At 34.4% G+C, this 19,557-nt stretch overlaps 2 protein-coding genes across 2 annotated transcripts; both read left to right on the top strand.

Annotated features, from left to right (window-relative positions):
* Positions 1-880: 880 nt before the first annotated feature.
* LOC123663761 (phenoloxidase subunit 1) lies at positions 881-12,653 on the top strand. The gene is made up of 14 exons (XM_045598427.1): positions 881-988; positions 5,048-5,240; positions 6,239-6,341; positions 6,811-6,931; positions 7,963-8,168; positions 8,622-8,750; positions 9,101-9,224; positions 9,540-9,704; positions 9,802-9,930; positions 10,150-10,328; positions 10,655-10,800; positions 11,127-11,362; positions 11,711-11,919; positions 12,255-12,653. The coding sequence occupies exons 1-14, from the start codon at positions 881-883 to the stop codon at positions 12,388-12,390; spliced, it is 2,184 nt and encodes a 727-aa protein (XP_045454383.1). The 3' UTR covers positions 12,391-12,653.
* Positions 12,654-14,068: 1,415 nt separating this feature from the next.
* Positions 14,069-15,838, top strand: LOC123663542. The gene is made up of 2 exons (XM_045598218.1): positions 14,069-14,152; positions 15,327-15,838. The coding sequence occupies exons 1-2, from the start codon at positions 14,081-14,083 to the stop codon at positions 15,798-15,800; spliced, it is 546 nt and encodes a 181-aa protein (XP_045454174.1). The 5' UTR covers positions 14,069-14,080; the 3' UTR covers positions 15,801-15,838.
* Positions 15,839-19,557: the final 3,719 nt, after the last annotated feature.

Genomic DNA, 19,557 nt, shown 5'->3' with positions numbered 1-19,557 from the left:
TCTAGGTTTTGTGAAATTAAAAGTAAATAAATTAAAAATAGTTCTGTTAAATGTTGTATTTGCGTCTTAAATGCGCGAGAAATAGTGACTTTTTTATTTTATTTATTTACTAGCTGCACCCGCGACGACGTCCGCGTGGAATTTGGAATTGTGGTAGTCGCGGACAAAGCTAGTTTTATATATATACCTACAGCGTACACGCTAGTCACCCAGTCAAAAATTCTGAAGTAACCTACATAAAAAAACTATCGAATTAAGAACCTCCTCATTTTTTGGAAGTCGGTTAGAAAACTGCAGGTGTATCGATCGATAAGAATTTACTATAAAATCGTTTAATGCAAAACTCTCAGCGTTACAATGTGTCTGTGTTCAGATATCCTACGTTATCAGTATCCACTGTGGTCGAGCATCCTTTTGATAGCTGACCGCTTTGTCTATTGCACACGAAAGTGTTCCTCGCCGTGTGAAATCCTTAAGACTATATAAAGACTGAGCCACAGTAACGACTTACAGTTAGCCGTGGGTTTCACGGCTTACAGTATAGATTTAATAACGTCTTGAGTTTAGTTTAATTTTTATTTATTTTTTATTTAGTAGAAAAAAAAAGGTGAGTGATTTTTTTTAATTTTTGTTATTTTTTGGTGTTCTTTTTTGGTTATTTTTTTGTTATACGTATGAAAAATAGCAATTAAGTTTTAGTCGAGCTTGTTTTGCAGTTAACGTATAAATAATAATTATTGCAATGTAAATTTATTTGTATCTTGTTTATTATTCATATCTTGTTTATTGTAAATTTCAGGGGTGTATATATTTATATATTTTTTTGCAAATGTATCTGTTAAACGTTATTTAATTTTGTTAAATTTTTTCAGTAATAAAAATGGCGAATAAGAATCTTTTGAAACTGTTCTTCGACCGCCCCACGGAGCCCTGCTTCATGCAGAAGGGCGAAGATAAGACATACTTTCGCATGCCGTCTAACTATTTCGTACGTATTTAGAACTATAATTTTTTAAACTATAAGTTATAACAAGTAGGTATTAGCAAGCCTAATATATTTTGACTAGCCCGTTGGCGCATTTTGTAGTGGCTCTGCTTTCAGTTCCGCGGGTTGCGGGTTCGATTCCCGCCCGAGTCTGGGTGTAATTTTTATATTTATATATGTAAATGTGTATTATTTCTGTGTATATTTAAAAAAATATAGTTATAACAGTCGGCTGTTACCTGTAACACAAGCATTAAGTTGCTTATCATAGGAACAGTCAACAGACGACCTTGTACACGTGTATGTTATAAGATATATATTTATTTATAAATAAATAGATATTTAAGCTTTCAAGGTCACTATCAATAGATTTTATTAGGCTATCAACCGACTTCAAAAATAGGAAGAGGTTCTTAATTCGATCATATTTCGAGTGTATGTTTGTATGTAGATTTCTATGTTATCCACTAAGCTAAACGGAGTTGTCGTTAGATTCAGCTTGATGGCCCAAACGACACTAAGTACAAAATGGCGGATTTTGTACACCATAATTTAAAAATTGTAAAAACTTTTTTTAGGAAACATATCAACAATCATATTAAAGGGCATAATTAGGTTATTTCATAAATATGTATTGCTACCCTTAAACCCAACGTGGTAGTTGCTAGAGTTAAAAAATATTTTTAAGTTAAAAAAATCAACCATATTTATTTAAGACTTACGCTCTCACTCATCTCACATAATTAAAAAAAATATATATTATAATGTAAAAAAAAAATAGCTATCTCGATCAGGATTCGAACCTGATCTACATGTGTATGTGTGAGTGGAGAGTTCCAACGTCTACGAAAACTTAACTCATAATCAGTATAAAGCAAACTAGTAACACGAATAAATTCAATTGATAGTATAATCAGAGTTTTGTAGACATTTTTCGTTCCCGCGAGTAATACCGAAGTATAGGTATAATTAAATTATTAATAAAATAATTATTAAAATATCTGTAGTTTACGATAGTATCGAATGGAATACAACACGGTGCACTGATTACACCCCATACTCAATTGTAAGCTTGTTTTTCTCTTTTCAGTGATTATTTGGCGCAATCGGGGTTTTCTTGGGTTGTATGTAAAAGCGTGGGGTGCTCGATATATTAAATGTAACAATTATTCTACTTGCAACTATCTATGTGCGGAGACCTATAAGAACATAGTAAAAAGTTATGAAAATACAGTAAAATTTACAGTTTTTTACTCTGAATTGAATTATTCTCTTAATAACTTAAATTTTATTATAATTTTATAAATAAGTAATTAATTATGATTGATTGTTAGATCTTCAACTACTGTAATATAAACTCTTTGTAATTAAAAATTATTTTCTACTTTTTAGTTCAATTAGCTATAAAAGCTTAGTTTTTTTAAACTATAACTTTGTTCTTTTAAAAATTAATTTTTATATGTTTAACCTCATAACTATTTACTGGGTTTACCGATTTTGATAATTCGTTTTATTTATTCGAGAGTTTGTCCTTGTTGTATGGTTTCATTTATTTTGGCGAGATCGTTTTTGAATAAGTTTTGAGTTATCCCTCATAATGTTTCTCTGATAATGTGTACTTGTCGATCAAAATCGATGTCGGATTTACTTGTTAAAGATCAAAGACAATTATTTTGATATTATTGTCACGAGACGATTTAGTCGTACGTGGCGTTTGTAAAGTTATTAAAATATTGTGAATTTCGAATTAAAAATAACCGTGGCAAGTATTTTATGGAGAAGGGTAGAATGGGACAAGTTCAAATGGGAAATGTTAGAGGAGGCCTATGCAAGAGGCAAATTGACCTTCGGGACATTTTGTAAAAATAAAACGAGAACACCTGTATCTAGATCAGATTGAAAGGGCTTATTATTATTACTATATCTTAAATATAAGCGTTAGTATTAAAACTATTTTTAAAATGTCAGATCTGAATCCTATATGTAAGGTTTTAGAATCCATCTCTCGATGATGATTTTTGAATACTTTGTTTTTAAGTTGTAAAAGATTCTCAAAAATCTAAAATACGACCTGTCACTGATTTTAAGATTTCGTAATATTAGATTTCTATATATTATAACTTCAGCCTAATACAGTTCACTGCTGGACATCCTCCAAAAGTTTGCGCCAAAAATGGCGTGAACTCGTGTGTTTTGCCCCTCTTCGGCTTGTGTATTTCAAAGCCAGCAGTTGGATGGTTATCCCGCCATCGGTCGGCTTTTTAAGTTCCACTGTGGTAGTGGAACTGTGTTATCCCTCTTACGACACCGACTGGAAGAGATGGGGTGGCTATACTGCCGTAACCGCAAAGCAATTATTTATTTTATTTATATTTGTCGAATTTATAAAATTTTCTTTTATAAAAACCTTGTCCTGACAACAAAGAACCAAAAATGCAAATTTCGCTTCGTGATGTCGTTCAGAAGCTACACAAGTACATATATTTTGGGGTCTCATTTTTATTTATATACAGATAGATACATAGATTAATGTGCAACTGAGGTAGGGCACAGCAGAAATTTCCTGCTCAAAATATGGAGCAGCCCGACTGGGGAAGTACCTCGACCTTACAGAAGACCACAGCTAAATAATACTGTTTTCAAGCAGTATTGTGTTCCTGTTGGTGAGTAAGGTGACCAGAGCTCCTGGGGGGATTGGGGATTGGGTCGGCAACGCGCTTGCGATGCTTCTGGTGTTGCAGACGTCTATAAGTTACGGTAATCGCTTACCATCAGGTGAGCCGTACGCTTGTTTGCCGACCTAGTGACATAAAAAAAAAAAAGATTAATGTGTAATATTTACAAAAAATAATTTTTAAAATATGCGTTAAGCCGCTAAAATGTTAGCACGCTACGTTTTCGTAATCAACAGTCTTGTTATTGTTCATAATGTTAGTGTGGTTATCTGTGGTTAGTTCTATCAAACGTACTTCCTGTCAATGACGATGTTTGTTATTTATATGTTTAAGTATATATTATATTAAATTATATAATATATTTTTTAATGATTAAAGTAAAAAAAATAAAGATATCATTAACATAATTCGACTTAAAATTACATTTCCATGTATTATGTAAACTTAACAGAAACTAAATACACTTGGCTTAAGACTCAAATGTTCTAAGTATTCCATTGTACTTAACACTACACCTTCATCCTTCGAATTTTCATATTGTCATTTTCGATCCGTCGCTACTGTATCGTGTCCCCAAAGGTTATCTGGAAGAAATCGCTCTTGTGTGATAAGATCGCCTTTGTACATCTTTATTAATATTTGCTATTGTTTGTATTTTGGTATACTATAAAGAATATATATCTAAACAATAAATATGTTACAGTAACATGACCATACTAGTTGATTTGACAAACGTTGCTCTATCCCGAGAATCGTCAGACTTGTCATCATTCATTATCATCACAACGTTTTATTAATCGAAATATTTTTTAAAATTTTTCAATTTTCTGCGTAATTTTCTTAATTTTAATTCCGAACAAACCTTTTAAAAAGTATTTACTTATTTAGCCTGCTAAACTGGGTGAGATTAATCTTTATGACTGTATTATTTGATTCATCTGGCTATAGGATGTCTCTCAACTCATTGTGCCTTTTGGCAAAGGCCTCCTCCAGTAGTTTCCATTGCTTCCTGTCTTGAGCAACTCTCCTCCATTTGGGTCCCACAGTAAGTTTCAGCTTTAAAAGGTATTAGAAAACTATTGTATTAATTCTCAAACACAAAAAAGACTTCAATTTTCATCGGCAGATAATATAATACGAATTATTTGCGATAGATTGGAAACTACTCGATCTAATTTAAATTTAAATAGGACGTCATCAGAATCATCATCATAGGACGTCATCAGCATCAGCTTCCGAAAAATTTATGAATAACAGATATAAAGTACAGTCGAATTAATAACCTCCTAATTTTTTTTTAAGTCAGTTTGAAAACGCCTGGAATTGGTCCAGCTAGCTAGAATTTAGCGCTTAGGAATACATCAAGTGATTTCTATTTTGTTTGCAGCCGGATAAATATAAATCATCCAGCAATGTCCTGGAGAACCGATTCAGTGATGGCGCTACTCGCACCATTGAAGTGCGCAACATCGCGCTGCCCAACCTCTCACTGCCCATGGAACTGGCCTACAACGAGCAGTTCTCCCTTTTCGTGCCCAAGCACAGGAAGATGGCTGGGAGGCTGATCGACATCTTCATGAGTAATTATCACAGCTTTATAATTGGAGTTAGTGTTAGTAAAAGAAAAATGAGGTAGCAACAAGTATAACTTATTCTTTTATAAGATTCTTCTCTGCAGTACCTTTTTTTGTAAAAAAGAAATTGATTGTCTGTGAAGTCGGTTTACGTTGTCGGTTACGTATAAGAATCAAACATTATAACAAATGAGAAATAATTAATTTTATTTTATTTGCACTTGATATAATAAATAACGTTAAAATTTATTATTTATTTAATACTGTTATGCACATTTAAAATAGAATTATAAATAACAATATTCAAACTACAAAAACAATATCACAAAATAGTCAATACAGGAAATATTGATAACATGACACCAATAGGCAGAAGAATAAGTAAATACAAAATTCAAGTAACAAAAACGGAACAATTATTTTTAAGTATGATCTCTTATTCTCCTAGCTAGGTAGCTGAGCTATCTGTATTAAGGAGAAGCTATTTTCCTCCTTAGAATTCTACAATTATCAGTTTCTTAACATTATTGCTTTGAATTTCATTCTACAGGACTTAACAGGACTGTCATTTTGAAACGACTGTCATGTTGGAAATCGTTAATTTTTTTTACGGATGAAACGGCAACGTTTTTGTCGATGGCGCTGGAACGGAAATCTAAAACGAGACTTAAAAATTAGTTTCCCAAAGAAGATTCACTTCTGACATGTGTACTTTATACGCACGCACTTTTTTTTACTTTTTTATTTTTATTTATTTTTTATTTATTTATTACTTCTTGCATACATATAATCAAACATTTTTACGTAGTAAAAAAAAGGAAAAAAAAAACAACAAAACAGAAATAAAATTTAAAAAAAGTAGTTACAATGACAGCATGCAAAGGCGGTCTTATTGCTTTAAGCAATCTATTCCAGACAACCTCTTTTTTATTTTTTAGGGCGATCAAATACTGTTTATAGTGATCACGAAAGTTTAGAAACTTATATTATTATTTTTGTTTAAGACATGCGTGATGTGGACGATTTGCTGTCTATCTGCTCCTACTGTCAGATGAGGATCAACCCTTACATGTTCAACTACTGCCTCTCGGTCGCCATTTTACACAGGTAACAAAAAAAAATTGTTTCATATATTCAACATACTTTCTATGATTGTTTGTTTGTTTGCATTGAATACGCTCCAAAACTACGGAACCGATTTGTAAAATTCTTTCACTATTGGGAAGCTACACTATCCGCGGATGACATAGGCTATATCATATTTTCAAAAAAAATTGGAGAAAAAAATATTTTGAAATTTTTGTTAAATACCCGTGCGAAGTCGGGACGTGATGCTAGTATTAAATAAAATATTGGCAGTATTCTTATAGTGAATTAAAATCTATTCAATATTTTAAAACGGAACACATTGATTGATTGGTTCATCTGTATCATTCCACTGATACAGATGAACCAATGGTATACAGGCCTCTTTCTCCATGTGGAGGATTTGCTCGTTACTTTGTTTCAACAAAATACATTATCGAAAAATATTATTTTATACATGTCTAATAAATAACCATCGTTTTATTTCCAGAGACGATACCAAGGGTCTGGACATTCCGACCTTCGCAGAAACCTTCCCTGACAAGTTCATGGACCCCAAGGTGTTCAGGCGTGCTCGTGAAGTGAGCACCGTCATGAAGCCTGGTGATCGGGTAAGTGGGAACTTGTTTAAACATTGATAAACTAATTCTGTATGGTTACACAATCAGCAGTATAATTTAGGACATTATATATATATATGTATACGTATGCTTACAATTTTCTCAAATAAATTTAGTGTTAGATCGACTTTCATTGAATTTGGTTTACCACATTAACCTTTCCTGACATGTCTCTCACAGAATTATAAAACGTAACCTAAAACAAGAAAATGACTTCCAATAAATGTCCTTCAATACAATTGAAGATGAATCTTAAAAACTTAGCTGACCTACTGAACTTAGTGCTGCCGTAATATTTGCGATGTCGACTTTTAATTTACTTTTGTGCAACTTTGTCTTAAAATGATGGTCTCAAAAAATAATTGTCTAATTTTACGCAGTTGTTACGCGCGTACTCAAACATTTTGCTGATGTATTTTGGTGTATTTTATCTATACAAATAAATAAAATTGGAGTGTCCTAAATAAATGCATATGGATCTATCCACTGTACTTATACCAAAATGACAATTTTTGAAATTTTTGTCTGTCTGTCCATTTGTTACGGCTAATCTCTGAAACGGCTGGATCGATTTTGATGGGACTTGTACTGGCTAGCTTATGTAGTAAGGAGTGAATTAGGCTACTGTTATTTTAGAAATTTATTTATTTTATAACTCTGAACAATAACTTTTTTGTTGGATTCGACGCGGACGAATTCGCAGACACAGTTAGTTTACAACATAAATATCATCTTCAATTATATTTTAGCAGTATTTATCTAGGTTGAATTTATAAATGTTGCGTAAAAAAGTCTGTCCCAACACTAATGGTTTAATTTTTGAGTAAAGCTTCTGTACGCACGCTTATCTTGGGGAGTAAGATGGTGAATACGTGACGAGAGCATTACGAAAAGTGTGATTGGGCGAGGCAAACGGAATTTGAGAGGGAGATATAAGTTAGCCAAGAGAGAAAGAGAGCGAGTCACGTTTTGTAAGTCTTACTTCAGTCGTGAGGTCTAAAGCACACTCATTTTTTCTTTAGCTCCCGGTAGTGATCCCGCAAAACTACACAGCGTCAGAAAGTGAGCCAGAGCAACGCGTGGCTTACTTCCGTGAAGATATTGGCATCAACCTTCACCACTGGCACTGGCATCTGGTCTACCCCTTCGACGCGGAGGTCCGCTCCATCGTTGACAAGGACAGACGTGGGGAGCTGTTCTACTACATGCACCAGCAGATCATCGCCAGGTAATCTATAATCACCAGTGTCTACTTCAATCAAAGTAATGATATAACGGAAGAAAACCACATTTAAATGTAATTTTTTTATTATTATTTCTGTTGTAATAAAGTAGGTAGATCAGAGGCGATTTTGTCAGTGCTAGTAATTTTTTTATGACAGTCTTAGTAAAGAAGCAAATAAAAGACAATAAATATCAATTGAATCTTCTTCTTCTTCTTTAAAGACTGTGGCTCCGCCAGCTTTACGCCGATGATTTTGCCAATGACAAGTGCTAAAAGTGTACTTTAAAGTCCGGAGACAGGGTCCGTTTTTGACATCAATTGAATCATAGCTAAGTAATATAAAATTACTTAATATTGAAATAGACAACCGCTCTGGTGTAGTGGTACGAGTATAACACCGACCGGTTGCGTAATATGTAAAAAAATAATCAAATTTAATCTCAAATGCTTTAACAGGTACAGCACAGAACGACTGTGCAACGGTCTCGCCCGGCCTCGTCGCTATAACGACTTCCGGCAACCCATCGAGGAAGGATACTTCCCTAAGCTGGACTCCCAAGTAGCCAGCAGATCCTGGCCACCACGGTAAGAACTGATGTTTATAACATATCTCATTTTAATGTGAAAAATGACAATTTAAAATTGCTTTCAAGAACACAATAAAGCCTTGAACAAAGTATTTTTTAATTCAGATTTGGATTTGATTTAATCACCCGCCGAATAGATTCAGTCAGAGACTGAATAGATTCAAATAAAAAAGAATAGATTCAATCTTTGACTGAAATAGATTCAATCAAAGACGTTCAATCAAGGATGTTATTGTAGCGATAGCGAACGCAGCCTTAGTAGAAAGTTAAAAACTTAAGATTTTACTATTCAAAAGTAGATCAGTTAATAATTACATTCTAGATTCAAAACATATGTCAAATTTCTAGTTTCGCGGGCTCCACCATTCGTGACTTGGATCGCCCAGTAGACCAGATCCGCAGTGATGTCTCCGAGCTGGAGACCTGGAGGGAACGCTTCATACAGGCAATAAACGACCTGGCTATTATCCTGGTGCGAGTTATTTTATATTACCTTCCTTATTACATGAGCTGTATCCTGCTACTATGTAAAACCTAAACCTGCCGTAATGTGGAGAAAAAAAAGGTCATAACTTGTTTTTTAAGCATGTCAAAAGTTAGCAGAACACTAATGAGTAACACAGCTAGCGGGGTTTCACCTCCTTTAATATGCAAAGTGACACAGTCGTAGCTGCTGTCAATAATTTTTACATCTTTTTCTTCTTAGCGCCAATATCACTTGACGATAAGACACAGATAATACAGAAAATATATAATGTTTATTATTTCCATCTTCTCAACTTTCTAGCCAAACGGTCGTCAAATGAAACTTGACGAGGAAACCGGTATCGACGTCCTCGGAAATTTGATGGAGTCATCCATCATCAGTCGCAACCGTGGCTACTACGGCGATCTCCACAACATGGGGCACGTCTTCATCTCCTACACTCATGACCCTGATCACAGGAACTTGGTTAGTTTATTTCATAAACAATAGAAAGAAAGAAAAAGTTGAAAAATGTCCTTTTAAAAAGAATTTTGAAAAAACTCTTAATAAAATTCTCTATTAGGAGCAATTTGGAGTAATGGGTGATTCGGCCACGGCTATGCGAGACCCCGTGTTCTACCGCTGGCATGCCTACATCGACGACATCTTCCTACTTTACAAGAACAAGCTGCCGCCTTATCCACAAAACAAGGTAAGTTTTACTTCTATTCAGACATATCTATGGTACATAAAATGGTGTGATCAATTCTGGCACATTATTTTCTTATACAACGAGTATTAAGATGGCAAACAAGTGTATGGCCATTTTGACAGTAAGCGGTTAAAGTGAGCCATATACGCCAGGGGTTTTCTCCAAAAAATACTGTATATATAAAATTAAGTGTAAGTATATTATGGGATATATCCTCAGCTCGACTTCCCCGGTATTCGCGTGTCAGGCGTGAGTGTGGAAGGGCCGGGGGGCCAGGGGGTGCTGACGACGCAGTGGGAGCAGAGCACGGTGGACCTCGGCCGGGGACTGGACTTCACTCCTCGGGGGAGCGTCCTCGCCCGCTTCACACATCTCACACACGACAACTTTAACTACGTGTGAGTATAGTGCCTATATTTATTTCTATGGTGTACAGCTTAAATGTGAGTGAGAGATGACATGTGAGGGAAGATCATGAGGGAAACCAAACCCTATGAAAATGATTTAACACAATGTTTGAGATTAATTGAAATCTTGAAAACTCAAATTATCTCACCTAAAATAGCTTTCTATAACAACCGAAAACAAACTTATTTTTATTTATTTGCAATATTTCATGATATATTATTAACCTTTTTGCAATGGCAAATGTGTTAGTTATAGATGACGGGGTTATGTTAAAACTTATTGGTGGACTATTATTGGTATTTTACGTATTTTCCAGTATTCAAGTAAACAACACTAGCGGAGCTGGAGTGATGGGCACGGTGCGTTTGTTCATTGCCCCGGTGCGAGACGAGCAGGGCCGACCGCTGGCCTTTAGCGAGCAGAAGAGGCTGATGATCGAGCTCGACAAGTTCACGCAGTCCAGTGAGTATCGGCTACAATATTCTGATCTAGCTGACCCGGCAAACGTTGTCCTGCGAATCGTCATCAACGCTTGCATTTGAAATAATCTTTACATGTAATATTTTCCAATTTTGGCACAATTATCTTAATTTAGCATTCTATAAAAACATTGCACAATTAATAGTTAGTGGCAGTTTTGAAGACTGTAAATGGTATAAAAATATTCCAGCTGAATATGTAGAAGAAAGAAACTTTCAACCGTCATTATCATGACGGATAATCATGAATATGTTTAACAAGAAACAATACTACTTAATATTTGAATGTAATGATTTATCGCTCCACAGTCCCCGCTGGCAGTAGCACCTTCCGTCGCTCAAGCTTGGACTCATCTGTGACCATTCCCTACGAGCGCACGTTCCGCGCCCAGAGCGCCCGCCCCGGAGACCCGGGCTCCGTTGAAGCGGCGGAGTTCGACTTCTGCGGCTGCGGCTGGCCGCACCACATGCTCATCCCCAAGGGGACCGCTCAGGGCTACCCCATGGTGCTCTTCTGCATGATCTCCAACTGGAACGATGACAGAGTAAGTTAATATATTCTATATTCTTTATGCATTTAACAATTTAACAATTTGTGGTTCCGAAGGAGTTGGCTAGGGCTAATTATGTTTTAAAAATATATTTGGCAGTCATTTCGAATCAGTTGTAGCTTTTCTTTTAACTATGATTACTTAATTAAGTTTGGTATCATTTTAATTTGTAAAACGATGATCCAAAGTGCTTTTGAAGCTTATTAGAATAATGTGATTTTTAATTTCGAGTCAAACTACTCTCTACCATTTAACTTAACATAACAAGAATTGTTAGAATGTGAGATAGCGTGCAAATGATTCAACGGTCGGACATATTATGATGTGGACATTTTACTTCAGGTGGCTCAAGACCTGGTTGGCGCCTGCAACGACGCAGCCTCGTACTGCGGCATCCGCGACCGCAAGTACCCGGACCGCCGCCCCATGGGCTTCCCCTTCGACCGCCCCAGCCCAGCTGCCTCCCTTCGAGACTTCCTTACTCCCAACATGGCTATCTCAGACTGCACGATCCGATTCACCGACGCCACCCGCATACGAGGACAGCAGGGGTAAGGGGAAAATGATCAGGGGATGGATAAAATTGTTTTTCTCATACTTCAAAATTTACTTTGGCCTACTAAAACAATGTTACTACTTCGACTGTTAGCCTAAAATTTGTAACAGTAAACTTAATTGACGTCTGAAATAGAAACAGAATTCTATACATCATTATTATAAAATCAATTCAGTTTGCACACTGAACTGATTATATTCATATTTATACCTGAAAGAAATTTGAGATGATTCTGTTTCATTTTGTATAAAAGAAAAACTTTATACATCCCCTTATAGTCGCAACACAACAGTCCAGTAACAACAGTCAACAGTTGAGTCATTATTGTAGATTTAAAGAAATAAAACGAGATACCCGACAAAAGCGATCCTGCGGGTGTTCGGACTACGGACCGGCAGACATTGATGCTCTGATTAGGAAACCATACTATTATATCAAATGTAATCATAAAAATCATATATTTTAAACTCACGACTGTTTTTACAACTATAATCTAAACAGCTTATAAAGTTTTTAACAACAATTATACTTTTTCATGTAACTGTAAATTTTGTTGTTTAATGCAATTAGTTGTTGTTACTGGTAGACTCGGCAAGGAAACTGGATATTTGATTTAATTTTAAGTTTTGGGTCACTTATTATAATCTATTAGATAATAGTTATGTACATATGTAAATACTTTTTAATTCATAAGACTGAATAAATTAGCCTTTCACAAAAAAAAAAAAATGTTTTATTTATTTTTAATTTTGATGATTTTGACAATCTTCTGATGCTGAAAAAAACAATTATATTAAAACTAATTTTAACTTATCATTCTTATTAAATTTTAATTATTTTTGCATTGTTAAATCTGCACGTAACCTGCAGAAATAAATGGGACTGTCATGATTAAAGAGTTTTTGTTTTATTTATTTATTTATTTACACTTTTTGCACACCAACACAAAAGTAACATAAGTTTAATAAGGTTAAAAAAATAATAAATTTGCATTAGTTGCAACAGGCGGCCTTATTGCTAAAGCAACGATTTCTTCCAGGCAACCTTTGTGCAGAGGACTAGAATTGATTGTTATTGGGGATAGGGGCGCAAAATAAGTGCTATCAGTCATAAACATAAGTATATATTATATATATTCATACATACACATATACATACATATACATATACATACATACACATATACATACAAATACACCTACACAAATACCTACATAAACACAATACTTTGATAACAAAAGAAAATACATACACAGAGAAAAAATAAATTGATAAACGAATAAATAAGTAAAAAATAAAAATAAAATAATATTATGATGACAAGTACATTGCCTTAGTTAGCCTCTTGAATGATTCCAATGTTTGAGCTCGTCTTATAGTTAGCGGCAACGAATTCCAGAGACGACAGGCTTCGACAGTAAAAGATTTAGACTAGAAGGTTGATATGGAATCTTTAGGATGAGGTTATTATCAGAGCGGAGAGATCTTTCGTGAGTATCAATAAAAAATTCGAACTGATTTTTTTAGATAGGAAGGGGTTTTTTTCTTTAAAAGAAAAAAAATGTAATTAATGTAATAAACAGTGCAACATATACAATGTTTAGTTTAACAGTGCACTGTGTTACAATTTAAGCTTAAGGAGTTTACAATAAGTATTTGTTAAATTTTTTAAATGTATAAAAAAAAATATAATGAAAAACGGAAACAAATTTCTACGTATCAGCTACTATATACATAACATTTAAAAATTATTAGGGCTGAAAATTATAAATCTAAGTAGGTGAATTGAACCTGCATTTCTCGGTCGGGTGGCTGTATTCTTTACTGCCGTAACCACAGAGCAGAAAAGCTGAACATTAGATATACTAATAAATAGATAAGCAACAGGTAACCTGTAAAATAGCAAAACAGTAGAGTAACCTGCAAAATGACAAAGCAGTTGAAGATTAAAATCATATTTACGAATGTTTATTGCGAATCAAAGTCACGCACACTAACCAATATCAATAATTACTCGATTATTTCAAAGACGTTCACATTAGTACAACATATTGTTGTAAGAACACCAAACAAAGATGAAGAATCTAGTTTAGTGTGTATAAAGTTAATCACGCAATTATTGACACGAAGAACAATTACATGGGTTTATTTAATGAATGCGCGAATACTCATACACTAGTCGTTCTGTTGTTAACCCTTACAGAAGTGTGAACATGAAGGTCGTTTTGGTAAGTAACATTTTGTTTATAAATAAATTGTAATTGTGTAACTGAGGTAAGGTACAACAGGGTAAATTCTGCTCAAAATCTGGAGCAACCAGAGTGGGGAAGTAACTCGATCTTACAGAAGATCACAGTTAAATAATACTGCTTTTAAGCAGTGCTGTGGTCCATGTGAGTGAGGAGAGCTCCTGGAGGAGATTGGGGGTAGGGTCGGCAACGCACTTGTGAAGCTTCTGGTGTTGCAGGCGTCTATAAGCTACGGTAATCGCTTACCATCATCTTTTTTGTCGACCTAGTTGTATAAAAACTACTATGTACTTATTGTTTTCTAATGTTTACGCGAATTTTACGCATTTAAATGAATCAACATTTTCGGATTTTACTATGTACCCTTACGTGCGTTGCGCGTCAAATATTTTGGTGTGGTGTGGTTCTTAGGATCGATTGATTTTCTTTTGACTAGTATTGTCCATAAAGGATTCATTTTGTTTCTTTTATTTGTAATTGGCTGGTATGTATTGCGTGCGTAGGTTAATATTAATTGTACTAATAACACAATTATAATAATATTGTACTAATAACAGTGAGGTTAGCAGGGACTTGGTCTAGCCTTACTAATTGGGTTGACGGCCACGTCTGCTGGTTGTTAAGCAAGTTATCCTGAGATTGATTCTAGCTTGTAATGACTTTTTGTTATATTTAAAAGTGCAAAACTAATACTTCTGTGCCTTAGTTGAGAAACATGCACAAATACATTTATATACGTATGTATGAGTGTTTATGTATATGTGTAGGACCCATGAAATATTTAGTGTATATGTATTACAATCACCTTTTTGACAAGATAAAGAATGTATGTAGAAGTAAAGATAGTTTAATTTTATAATCAAAATATAAATTAACACAGACAAGGTATTTTTTTAATTGTTACAGTATGTAACTTGAAAACGTTAAAAAAACTTGGCATATTTCAAAGCCCAAGTTATTAATCTCTTTATACATATAAGGAAAAATTAGAATGCATGGCGATTTTTATTTGCATGGCAACATTGAATGGCGATAATATATGGCTATAAGCTGATTAATCAATTGTGTATACAGTATACATGCAATGTCTTTGGCAATAGTTTTCGGAGTATGTCAAGGACTAAATAAACTTACCAAAATATTTCATTTTCAGGTTCTTTTCCCCTTGATCCTGTTGGTTTATGCCGATGTAAATTCAGCAGCATCAGCAAATTCAGCTGTTGCGGTAGATCAATTGCCCGCTGACAGCGTCTATGACACGATTTTAACCGATTACTTAGGATCTTCCAAGCAACAGTCGTCAACCAAGAAGATCATTAAAAGCAAAATTTCAAGCAAGAGTCAGGGTACCCTAGTGAAAACTAGTATCAACCATGTCACCAAAAAACCAACTAAAATCATCACTAATAAAAGATCCAAATTCGCTTACGACAAATATGATAATTATTTAAAGTACCAGGGTATTTATAAAGCGGAGTATAGCAGATTGGTAGGCAGGAAGGGATTAGGCTATGACAAGAGAATTGCTACATCTCATGGACTAAGAGCTCCACTTACGCCTGAGCGTCTAGAAGTAGTCGGGCAAAAGAAGGGTAGCTACAAGAATGACCTGTATCCTATTTTTTAATGAACAAATAAAGTTTTATGTTTATTTGATATTATAAAGTTATTGTTGTTGTCATTTCTGTATTTTACCTCAAAATACATTTTTTTTTTGTCAAATGGTATGGAAATATTTTAAGTTTAAAGGTTTGTCTAATCGTGAAAATTTGATGATTGTAAAAATTTGGATGATTATTCTAAAAGATACGGTAACTGCTTAGCATCGGGCGGGTGCTTATGTGTCACCCGAGTAGTATAAAAAAACCACCTTATCAGGAACTCTCGTTATGTAACTGTCCAAAGAAATCTTATATATAATAATGAATCGCAAAATGGGTTAGAAGCGCATAACTCAACAACGCCTGGACCAATTTTAACAATTCTTTTTTTTAAATATTTGTTGAAGTCCAAGAATAGTTTTTACGGCGAGAAAAATTCGAATAATTTCCGGGAAAACCCTAAAAACAGCCCTTTTCTTTTTTCCATACAAACGTTTTCTAACTGTAATGTAGAGTCAATTTGAGCTTTATCGCTATTCAATTAAGTTCATATTAAATTACAAGCACTCACTGTTGTCTAAGTAATATAGGTGTGTTCCTAACGTCAAAGAGTCAATTTGTACTTTATTATCGCTGCACAAAGTTCAAATTAAATCATATCTACCAAAACAGTGTGCGTGTTCGCGTTGGACGATTTAATGTCGCGTCCCGAAACTCAACAAAAGTGATAATATCGCGAACCCAACCAAATTGAATAGTCAAAAAATGTAAGAGCTATAGATCATTAGTACTGGTTTGCTTCGCGATATTATTTCTTTATTATTTTTATTATTCTTGAAATGTCTTCCTTGCGAATTTGCTAACATCAGAGTATTTAAATTTTGCTTTATTTGCAGTTATAGAGGGAGTACAAGTTCGGTTCCAATTCCCGCACAAGTTTGCCTGAAAGAAAAGTTAACTTTCCTAAGACAAAAACACACAAAGATATATAAATGTATAATAGTAAATATATACTTACAATAGTTAACTTTTGTTAGATATCTCCATCCCGTTATAGTTTTATATTGTTAGTTTCAATGAAAGTGCATAAAGAAGTTATAAACGGGGAGAAAACACGCATTAATAAGGATTTTAGATCAGTAGGACGTGGAATCTCATGGGGAAGAGCATCATACAAAGATAACCGTAATTTAGGACAAGAAAAGAATATATGTTCTGGGGTGCCTTCGTCTAAACGACATTCACAACAACAAGCAATGTAGGTGTGTTTCTAACGTCAAAAAGTCAATTTGTACTTTATTATCGCTGCACAAAGTTCAAATTCAATCATATCTATCAAAACAGTGTGCGTGTTCGCGTTGGACGATCTAATGTCGCGTTCCGAAACTCAACAAAAGTGATAATATCGCGAACCCGACCAAATTGAATAATCAAAAAATGTAAGTATAGATGTAGCATACGTCAGTTTTCTGTAATTACGTAATTACTATGTTGCGCAATAGATGTCGCCGATATAGATCATTAGTACTGATTTTTATTTTGGTTGGCTTCGCGATATTATTTCTATTGTTTTAGTTTCGGCACGCGACATAAAATGCATTAGTTTTCAAGTCATTCGTCAGATCAGTCATTTTATCATCAGATCTTTGTTTCCTTATCACGGTACTACACTTGGGACATCTTCTTTCCAAAATAAAAAAAGAATTATAAAAATTGGTTCATAAACGACGAAGTTATCCCCGAATATACATTAATATATATCTATCTATCTATCTATAATCTACAATATATATAAAAGCGAAAGGTCATTCATCACGAAATCTCCGAAACTATAACACCTACAAACTTTAAATTTGGCAGGTAAGCTCCTTATAAAACGTAGACATCCGTTAAGAACGGATTTTTGAAACTCGGCCCCTAAGGGGATAAAACGGGGGTTGGAAGTTTGTATGAAAGTCCTATGTTTTTGAAGTAAGAGAGTTGAAATTTAAAATGTATGCTCTATAGATGGTGAGGAAGTGTCCAAATAATACATCGTAATCTATATATATAAAAGAGAAAGGTTACTGACATCCATCCAAGATGGACAAAGATGAAATTTGGCAGGGGTGTAGATTATAGTTCATAGATGTTCGCTAAGAATGGATTTTGCGATATTCCACCGCTAAGGGGGTTGAATTGGGGTTGATAGTTTGTATGAAACATATGCAGAAGTTCGACTGATAGGTTATTTATACTGCAGCCTGAAAATAAAACTATAAATGTGGTGTATAGAGAGGTTATATAAAAATAACTATTAAATTGTACTAAATTGTGCCTTTGAAAAAGTTACTCAGAGTGATAAGTATTTCAAGTGATTGAAATAAAAAAATAATTTGCGTTAAGCATCTTAACACTTTCACGCGAACATGTCAATATTGTAGCTCTATGCGATATTGCACATCATTTTTTCATATAAATTCGAGCGGCGTCTAATGACGTTGTGCAAATAGCTGATGATATTAGTATTCAAATATATTGCGCTGACGTGCCTAGACGTCGACGTTAATATACGCTATGCTTCAAATGATTTATAAAAATCTACGCTGTAGCGAACAACGTATCATAACGTACTATAACGTCGGCGTATATAGACACCTGTGCTTTAAAGCGTAAATGAACATTGTATTTGTTAACTAACGACGGCTAATAACGTTAACAGTTTAAAAAGTACCTATTTTGTACAAAAATACTAAATGTTCTAAGAATTTTTTAACATATTATTATTATTACAAATATACATAAAATGAAAAGATTATTGTATGAAATTATTTATTTTCAGTTAATTATATTTATTATAATTACTTAATCAGTCTTATGAATTACACCAGTGCAATTTTTGGTTAAATTAGATTCATTTACAACTTATTATTGAGATCAAATCAACTATCACAAATAAACAATAATTAGGTATTATTCTTATCAACAAAAATATAACGTACAAACAAAACATCTATAAGCTACATATTTTGTGTGATTTCAAACTAAACACTAGTTGAAGTTTCATCAAACTCAAACGTAGGTACGTCTGTAGTTGTATATCCCCGTTGATCTATTGGCTCAGGACTACGATTTCTTGGACGTCTTAGATTACTTTCTACAGTGTCGTCCCCATTTCCAGAATTTGAATTACAGGATACAGCGGGCGATTCCAAATCCAGAGATGGCAAAGGCAGCTGCACGTTTGGTGTGGGTTTAGATATGATGCGGCCTGCAGCATGTTCCGTGTTAAATTAGCTTCCGCACTTGCAGGGTCTAATGACGGTGAACGTGAATCCACAATAGGCATAGAGTTTGGGGAAGATAGATGCGGCTGCACATAAATTATCGAGCTATTTTTTGCACAGTCAGATTTCGGTGGAAGTAACAGCGACTGCGCATGAGTTGTCGAGTTGCCATATGCACTTTTAAGATTTGGTAAAGTAGATAATGGCTGACCAACAGGTCATTGGCCCTCTGTAGAAAGGTTCTCCATGAGTAGCTGTGACTGATCTTCTAAGTCTGTAAAACCGTTAAGTAGAAACGCATACTCCAAAACCTCTCCTACATTTTTTCGCAATACTTCAGAGTCTATTTGACATATTTGCAGTGCTATGGACTGGGTCGTAATCAGCATCCGGTCCAAATTCTCCATCGTCAACAAAAGGATCTGGTGTGGTTTCTCGTGATAGCGAAAGTTCTAAGATTTTTAAAGAAGGTTCCATTTTTGGCTCATTTTACATATCTAAAACCAACAAAAAATAC

Source organism: Melitaea cinxia, chromosome 20, assembly GCF_905220565.1.
Source record: "Melitaea cinxia chromosome 20, ilMelCinx1.1, whole genome shotgun sequence".
NCBI lineage: Eukaryota > Metazoa > Arthropoda > Insecta > Lepidoptera > Nymphalidae > Melitaea > Melitaea cinxia.
This window is presented reverse-complemented; position numbering and strand designations above follow the sequence as displayed.

Coding starts and splice junctions, on each gene's coding strand:
- LOC123663761 (XM_045598427.1), top strand. CDS start 881: ATGGCGAATAAGAATCTTTTGAAACTGTTCTTCGACCGCCCCACGGAG. Junction 8,169..8,621: donor CACCAGCAGATCATCGCCAG/GTAATCTATAAT, acceptor ATGCTTTAACAG/GTACAGCACAGAACGACTGT. Junction 8,751..9,100: donor AGCAGATCCTGGCCACCACG/GTAAGAACTGAT, acceptor TCAAATTTCTAG/TTTCGCGGGCTCCACCATTC.
- LOC123663542 (XM_045598218.1), top strand. CDS start 14,081: ATGCGCGAATACTCATACACTAGTCGTTCTGTTGTTAACCCTTACAGA. Junction 14,153..15,326: donor TGAACATGAAGGTCGTTTTG/GTAAGTAACATT, acceptor TTTCATTTTCAG/GTTCTTTTCCCCTTGATCCT.